The 8,584-nt window shown below is 40.7% G+C and overlaps 1 protein-coding gene across 1 annotated transcript; it reads left to right on the top strand.

Annotated features, from left to right (window-relative positions):
• The first annotated feature begins 2,270 nt into the window (after positions 1 to 2,270).
• TMEM45B (transmembrane protein 45B) lies at positions 2,271 to 7,671 on the top strand. Its single transcript, XM_006873073.1, has 5 exons — positions 2,271 to 2,451; positions 3,146 to 3,352; positions 4,815 to 4,999; positions 6,241 to 6,386; positions 7,560 to 7,671. Exons 1-5 carry the CDS (start codon positions 2,271 to 2,273, stop codon positions 7,669 to 7,671), a joined length of 831 nt encoding a protein of 276 aa, XP_006873135.1.
• The last annotated feature ends 913 nt before the right edge of the window (positions 7,672 to 8,584 follow it).

Below are 8,584 nucleotides of genomic sequence, written 5' to 3'. Positions count from 1 at the left end.
ACAACATAAGGTAGCTACTATGAAAATAATGGGGTGCACAGGAAGGAGAGGTTGTAAGAGAGCTAAATCTTTATTTCTCATACCAGGAAGTTGGTAGGTAATACCTGAAATGATCAATTAGTGAGAAGCAGCATGCCCAAATTAACTTGTTTTTGCATGTCTACAAGAGTTGAAAATGGTTTCACTAGGGAGAAAGCAAGGATGAGATAGGGGATTGCTGCTTCTCACTGTAAGCCTTTCAGTACTATTTTATTTTTTTAACTACATAGTAGCATATATTTTAATCTTAAGCAAGTTCTTGATGATGGTGGGAATCTCAACTGTAAGTGTGGGAAACATGGATAGCCCTCGGAAACAAATAGCCAGTCCCAGAGGTATGAGACAGCTCACCAGCCAGGGTCGGAAGAGGTTGTGCAACCCACCAGCACTTTATGTTCTTAGGTTTTAGTTTTGGGATCAACTGCTAATTTTGTCCTGCCCTGCATGTCTCATCATCACCCAGACCCCAGGTGAAATGGATTGTTTCCTCCTGAATAAATTCTAAAACTCATAATTTTGATACTGTAGTGGTGTAGAACCATAGGATCAACACTGGACTGTGTTGTAGTTTGAACTACAAGGTTGGTAGTTCAAACCCACCAGCTGCTCCTCGGAAACTGTAGACTGGGTCGATATGAGTCAAAACTGACTTGACAGCGCTTAATAACAGTATACTCTTACTGTAAATAGTTTTGTGTTTTGGAATAAGGTGGTATTTATATAAATTGTTTAAATTTTACAAAATATGACCAAATCTGATCTAGAATAGTATAAGCCATTTTTAATTGCTGTGAAGTGCTGTCGAGTTGGTTCCAACTCATAGTGACCCTGTATAGGGTTTCTGAGGAGTGGTTGGCGGATTTGAACTACCGACCTTACAGTTAGCAGTCCAGTGCTTATCCTAGTTTTTAAGTGTTTGTTATTGTTGGTTCCAACTCAAAATGACTCTGTATGGCAGAGATGGGGAACATCCGGCCCACAGGCCGTATGTATAAGGCCCGTGAAATCATTTTGGCCTAGCCCTGCTAAGGCAACCACAGTTCTAGCCATCAGATTGTTGTTGTTAAGTACCGTGGAGTCGGTGACCCTGCACTCGACTCATAGTGAGCCTGCACAGGGTTTCCGAGGCTGCAAATCTGTAGGAGCAGAAAGCCTCATCTTTCTCCCACGGAACGGCTGGTAGTTTCAAACTGCTGACCTTGAGGTTAGCAGCCCAATTTGTAACCAGAGCTCCGTAGCCATCAGATTAGGGGTGAGTTAATTAAATGTTTGCCAAATATAGTAGGCTAATGTTTAAGTTGATAATTTTGTATGGCCCACAAGTGTTACAAATTTTGGGAGAAAAAAGGTTCCACACCCCTGCTGTATAGGGTTTCTGAGGCTGTAAATCTTTACAGGAGCAGAAAGTTTTTCTCCTAGGAAGTGACCAATGGGCTCAAACCACCAACCTTGTGGTTAGTAGCCCAGTACTTAACCTACAGAACCAGAGTCCTCCTTTTAACTACTAGCAAAACTATATTTATTTTTTCAAATTACCTTCAAATTATGTGAAAAATTAGTTATAATTTGCATGTTTTAATTATATAAGATTTATTGTCAATTTGTATTACTTTGTGGATCATCTGATTATGTTTTTTGCTCATTTTTTCCATGGTCTTGTTTTAATTATTATTATTAGTTTTTAAGTGCTCTAAGAACAATTGGCAAAGTGGCAGCATCAATGGACTGAAGCGTGGCAACATTTGTGAGGTTGGCCGTGTTTCGTTCTGTTGTACAAAGGGTTGCTATGAGTCGGTAACAACTCAATGGCACCTAACAACAACAAAGAACAATTATCCATTTGTTATAGATGTTGTAAATGCTTTCTCCAATTTGTTGCTTGCCTTGTAATGTTTTTGATATAGAAATGTCTGTCTTAATGCTTTGCTTTTCTAGTATCCTCCTTTATCCTGGGATCCATATTTACCTATATTTCAATTGTTTTCCCTCATCCTTTTAATTGACCCAGTTTCTTAAGCCTTTAGATTTAGTGATATCCTCTTGGTCACACAGACGTTACTACAGCGACACAAACACAGGGGCATGTTATGAGAATGACTTGATCCTTGTTAGTGTAGCTTTTGATTTTGTAATCCTTAGTCATGGTTATGTTCTACCACAAGGTACATGTATGTTTCTTCATTCAACCACTTACCAGTTGTCTCTTAATTTTTAGGTGCCCTGGAGCCCTGATGGCAAACTTCAAGGGTCATGCCCTCCCAGGGAGTTTCTTCCTGATAGTTGGACTTTGGTGGTCAGTGAAGTATCCATTTAAGTACATTCACCAAAAGGGGAAGAGCAGCCACCAGCACCATAATTATCCACGTGTTGAGATCATTGAAGCTGCAGTCAGGACTTTGTTTTCGATCATTGGTAAGAGTACGGATCATTTGATCCACAGGGTCCCATCAGATCCAGACACTGGGCTCCATTTCCTGGGCCCTGTAATATAGTTTCTACCGGCAGAGAGGGTAGATCTAGCTACTATGGAAATGGAGTGGTGCAAGGAAGGGAAAAGTTGAGAACTAAATTATCATCTCTCATTCCTGAGAGTTGGTAGATAATGCCTGAAAGATGCCCAGTTGGTCACTAGGCTGTGTTTTCATATGGTGTTCATACTCTCTATTGTGTTCAGGGAGTCCTCAGACTGCAGTCTTTTGAACTGCAAGGTCGGTGGTTCAAGCTCACCAGCTGTTCCTTGGAAATCCTGTACAGGGTCGCTATGGGTCGAAATTGACTCGACAGCTCTTAACAATTGTGTTCAGAGCTTTGTCATATCTGTAGTTGATAACATTTCACACCATAGTATACTACAGTGCTGGTGTGGCACTGCAGGATAAGCACAGGACCACAAGGTTGGTTTGAACCACAAGGTTCGTGGGTCTAACTCATCAGCCACTCCTCAGAAACCATCTACTGGGTTGCTATGAGTCAGAAGCAACTCAGTGGCACTTAACACTTCTCTAATTTCCTCATGCTTGGGGGGTGGTTTTTTGTGTGTGTGTATTTAAGGAACCCTGGTCTCCTGTTTGCCTTCGAGCTATTTCTCCATTTCCATTTGCTGCAGGAATCCTGGCGGAACAGTTTGTTCCTGATGGACCCCACCTCCACCTCTACTCTGAAGATCACTGGGTAAAGCTGATGAACTGGCAGCACAGCACAATGTATCTGTTCTTTGCAGCCTCAGGAATCGCTGATATGCTCACCTATCTTGTCACCTACATTCCTTTAGGGGTGGATAGATTGGTTATGGCGGTGGCAGCATTCACTGAAGGTAATTTAAAATGGAGGGAGAGAAGGGACACGAAATGTCACAGAAAACCTTTCCGCCAAACTCCAAAGTTTTAGGCTTCCAAAGCCTTTTAAATAGAACTTGGCTCTGTGCTCTGGATGGTACAGATGTCATATTCCATGAAGCAGTCCAATAATGCATGAAGTTTTTAGGCAGGTCTCAAAGTCTACAGTCAAGATTGCATGCCCACCTATTCATACTCACATGTATGGGTGTGCACGTCGAGATTAGTTGAACACCCATGCAGAAAGATTAGTCTCTTCTTAGAAGAGATTGCATCCCATGCACCACAGCTTGGAGTGCTACCATCTTGACATGGTCATATGCAAGCACTAGGGAAGAGTTCTCAATATAGCTCACATTAACTGATGAAGACTTTTATCTGCAGTCCAGACGATCAATCAATAAGTGATTGGAAGAGGGCAAAACTGAATTTCAAGTATGTATATTTATGTAGATGCACATACAAGGATAAGGAAAAGTATTAATAGTTTTAACATATCTGCAATCAGTAGATGACTGCAGACAAATTCTCTCAGTAATACACTTGTCTTCAAAAACAAAACAATTCAGTGGCCAGGTCAGCTCCAAAGGTTGTGGGGGCAGTTTTGGTCTCCAAAAGGGTAACATTACTGGATTTTCTTGAAGGGCACATGACCATCATAGCAGGGGGGTGGGGGGAGAGGGACAAGGAGGGTATTAGGAAGGATTTAGAATAGTGATCATCTCCTCTGTAATACTGTGGCAGAAAAGTGAACACTGCATTGGTGAGAAAGGCTGGCGAAGTTGCACCTTACAAAGTGTTTCCATCATCATAACGCACAAGCTCATTCTTTGAGGGTAACCATGCTGTCCTATGAGAATTTTGTTGGGAAATCTTACCCTGCGTCCATCCTAAAGCTCTCATCTGGCCTCTTCAGACTTTTTTGTTCCCCAAACTAAAAAAAAAAAAAAAAAAATTTCAAGGTAACATGATTTGAGCCCATTTAGGATACCTAAACTGCCATTTTGACGTGGTGTAAATTAAAGAGCACAGAATTCAGGGGAGTTAAGAGAGCTGGAAACACTGTATAGATCTAGATGGCGGATGGTATGTTGAGAAATGAGGAAAGTCTCATATTGTAATTTTAAAATAAAGGTTTCTATGATTTTGTAGCAATACTTTTTGATTTACCCTTATCCATAGAAATACTGTCATAAGTCATCTACCTGTTTGAAACCCTATCACGGATTCTGAGTTTTCTTTTAAAGATATAACCTTGATATTTACACCCATTTTATATAAATGAAATTAATTTGCATGTTTGTTCCCCTCTATTTTGTAAATTGACTTCCCAAGTGCTGAAAAATCTAGCCTGAGACAAGTGTGGGAAGAAATGCTAATGGAAAATGAGTGAATCCTTTGAAATACAATTGCTGATGGTTGTAATTTGGTTTGTGGCAGGTTTCCTCTTCTACTACCATGTTCATAACCGACCACCACTGGATCAACACATCCACTTACTCCTGCTGTTTACTGTGTTCGGAGGAGCTCTCATTATTTTCCTAGAAGTGATCATTCGGGACAATATTGTGCTGGAACTTTTCCGGACCAGTCTCGCTATTCAGCAGGGCACCTGGTTCTGGCAGGTGATTGTTGAAGTCAGTGCTCTATACACTGCCTGAATTAAGGGAGACTGATGAGAAGGAGCTCTGGTAGCATAGTGATTACGAATCGGGCTGATAACCTTTTGGCAGTTCGAAACTCCCAGCTGTTCTGCGGGAGAAAGATGAGGCGTTGTGCTCCTGTAAAGATCTGCAACCTCGGAAACCCTGTGCAGGGTCACTATGAGTTGGAACCGACTCTGTAGTACTTAACAACAAGAAGTCCACGGGATGACCTAAAGATTACATGCTGCTTGGAAGTGCAACACTCACATACCACTGATGACTTTAAAGAGTCTTGTCTCTCCACACCCACTTCATACCCCCTACCCCTTGAGCTATGCAATTTATGAAGCACACATACCTAAATCAAATATTTCCCCAAACTCTTGCTCCTCAGTGGAAATGACACCTTTTGCATTTCCTCTTCTGAATTTCTGAAATGTGGATCCTGAAGATTTTTTTTAATAAGCCTTATACTGAAATCAAAATCAACATAGACAATTTTTGTGGCTTGACAAGCATTCCTAAGAAACTGTCAAAAAAAACTGTTGTTGGTGAGTGCTACTAATTCCGACTCTTGGTGACTCATGTGAAGAGAACTGCCCCACAAGGTTGTCTTGGCTGTAACTAAAGCTTAGTGAAGCAGATCGCCATCTCTTTTTCTTTCTGCAGAGCCACTGTCCAGGCTCAAACTACCAGCCTTTCAGTTAGCAGCCGAGCACTTAAACGTTCTACCGCAAAGGCTTCTAAAGAGTAACACAGGGCCACCTGGATATGAGCCAGGACTGCTTGATACAGTCACAGGTTCTATCCAGGTCACCATTGGAGGAGACTGAAGAAGTATCATGACTGAACGTGACATGATAGGCTGGAACAGAAAAAAGGACATTAGTGGAAAAACTGGGGGAATCTGAAGTAATGCTGCACCAGCACCAGCGTTACAACCAATACACCACGATTATGTATGGTGTTAACATTAGAGGAAAGCTTGGTGAATAGTTTAGAATCTCTCAATAAAATCTTTACAACTCTTCTGTAAATCTAAAACTACTACAAAATAAAATGCTTCAAAGAAAAAAAGGCCCTTCCCAAGCCAACAGAAGTGTGGGGGTGGGGTGATAGTGGGAAATGGAGAATGTAGGCGCAGTTTTGAAGAACACAGGAAGGCGAGGTGGTTTCACAGGGTCAGCTAACAAGACCATCTTCTCTCCATATTCCACCAGATTGGGTTTGTGCTCTTTCCACCTTTTGGAACACCTGAATGGGACCAGAAAGATCATGATAACATCATGTTCATCACCATGTGCTTCTGCTGGCACTACTTGGTTGCTCTCAGCATTGTGTTCATCAACTACTCTCTTGTTTACTGGTATGTTTGAGGAAAGATGTTTGTGAAGCCTTTTCCTCTTAACTAAACACCCCACAAAATTCATCACACTATATAATTGGTATTCTATTGTCCAGTAGTGATTAACTCTGACTACTTAATGAGTACCAACTATTTGCGTGTTCTGCACAAGGTACTCCATACTGTAGGGTCCATAGTCTTCCCCTTATCCGTAATGACACTTTGGGGAAAATGAAGGACTTGTGCAGAGCACAGCAACCTGGTAACCCCCGGCTTCACAGGCAGCTCTAGCAGCTTTTAAGCCTATGGTATAATAGAACAACTCTAAATTAGCTCCTCCTCTGTTCATTATTTCATTCTAGGGCCACTGCCCTATTTCTGGGCTTGCCCTGCCTACTTCCCAGAGGTGCTTTATCAATCAAGTAATATACTATAGCAGAAAGTTCTCTTCAGGCATGTAGATTATAATTGATAATAATCACTATGTGCTTACTGAGTTCCAGGCACTTTAGTACACACTTAAGTGTTTTATCTCATTTAATCCTCGTGGCTTCATGAAGTATGTTCTATTACAGTATTTCACAAATGAGATACACAAGGCTTCAGAAGGCTTAGTAACTTGATCACTGTTACACACTAGTAAATGGCAGCCCCATCTGTAATTGCATTGCTAGAGGTGGGTTTTAGCATGTGCTTTACTAGCTTTACTGCTGGTGCAGCTGCCCCTACCCTACCTTTTTGTCAAGTTTCTTATTTCCCTAGACCAAAGCAGACTTCACCCAAAAAGCTCCATGATGATCAAACAGAAGGGACCTGAAAGTCAGTTTTAATCTTGCTGCCTAATTATGAGAAAGAAAAACAAAAAAGCAAACCTACTGTTATCAAGTTGATTTCAACTCATAAGAAAGTTTCACCTTTCTCCCATTGAGCTGCTGGTGGGTTTGAATTGCCCAATACCTAACCCACAGTGCCACCAGGTCATGAGAGACTTCAATTCAATCTCAATTATGACATTAATTTTAGTCATGACCCCCTTAACCTACTGATAGCAATGACAAATGTCTGAGAAGTCAGATATGTAACCAAGCATTATTACTTAATAGTAATATGAAGAAAATGCTTTAAGAACCACCCTAGATAAGGGAATAAAGGGATTTTTCCAGTTAATTTAATTTGTTCATTTTTCTGTTGCAGGTTTATGAATCGACTGAAGAGACCCAGAGATGGAGAAATCATTGGGATCCAGAAGCTGAAATCGGGTCACATTTACCAGACTGCCCTCCTGAATGGTTCAGACGAGGAATGAGATGAGGGGCACCAGTGGCCTGTATTGGTGTGGTACCCTTCATAATGAACTACAAAGTCCTCTCCATAGTAGTAAGCTTCATTTGTGTTCCAGGATAGAGAGGGATTAGAGACTCGGCATTTTAGAATAGAAGTGGCCTCATAGGGGAACTCAGGTGTGAATCTAGCAGCAGACTTACAGCTTCTAGTAACTGTCTCAAGAAAGTAGATACTTTCTTATCAGAAAGATACCAGAATGTTTAAGTGAAAGACGGTGCCTTCATTTTGCAGATACAATTCTAACTTGTCTATTTTGGAAGTGAAATAATTCACAAGCATTGTAATTTAAAATATTGCTTGCTAAACATGTCAGAACTAATCATAATAATCATAATATCCAGAGAACTGCACTATTGCTGTTGGTAAGTGATGAATCCAGCCAAGGGAGGTTTTCTTAAATCAACAAACTAGTGGCCTAGCTGAGTTGGAACTCAGATATCCTGACTCCTCCAAGGTGCCCCAGTGAAGGATGTGGATAGGAAGTGTGCGATGTGAATAAATAATGGAAGGCCTTAATCTAATATAGACAAAAGCAAAGCATGAATCCTGAACCAGTACAGGCAGTCATCAGGTTACGAACATCCAAATTAGTTATTACAGAAAAAAAGTCTAAGGCATAGACAGTGATTCATAGTAACAAACATGCTACTTTGTGATACGTATCAAAACATTACTACTGAATTATTGTGTTAAAGATGTTTTCTTTATCCACAAGTGTTTTTTTGTTGTTTTTTTTAATGCATAGAAAAAGGTACACTATGTACTATATCCTAAGACAAACTGATACTAGATATGAATTGTACTTAACGGGTCCAACTTATGTATAAATTCAATTTTAGACAGATTTAGTAACAGAACTCATTTGTAATCCAAGG

The sequence above is a fragment of the Chrysochloris asiatica genome, unplaced genomic scaffold, assembly GCF_000296735.1.
Source record: "Chrysochloris asiatica unplaced genomic scaffold, ChrAsi1.0 scaffold00222, whole genome shotgun sequence".
Lineage (NCBI taxonomy): Eukaryota > Metazoa > Chordata > Mammalia > Afrosoricida > Chrysochloridae > Chrysochloris > Chrysochloris asiatica.
This window is presented reverse-complemented; position numbering and strand designations above follow the sequence as displayed.

What these genes read in the sequence shown, in the direction of transcription:
- TMEM45B (XM_006873073.1), top strand. Translation starts at nt 2,271, where the DNA reads ATGGCAAACTTCAAGGGTCATGCCCTCCCAGGGAGTTTCTTCCTGATA. An exon ending in GGTGGCAGCATTCACTGAAG is followed by an intron (nt 3,353 to 4,814) that starts GTAATTTAAAAT and finishes GGTTTGTGGCAG; the next exon opens with GTTTCCTCTTCTACTACCAT. An exon ending in AGGGCACCTGGTTCTGGCAG is followed by an intron (nt 5,000 to 6,240) that starts GTGATTGTTGAA and finishes ATATTCCACCAG; the next exon opens with ATTGGGTTTGTGCTCTTTCC.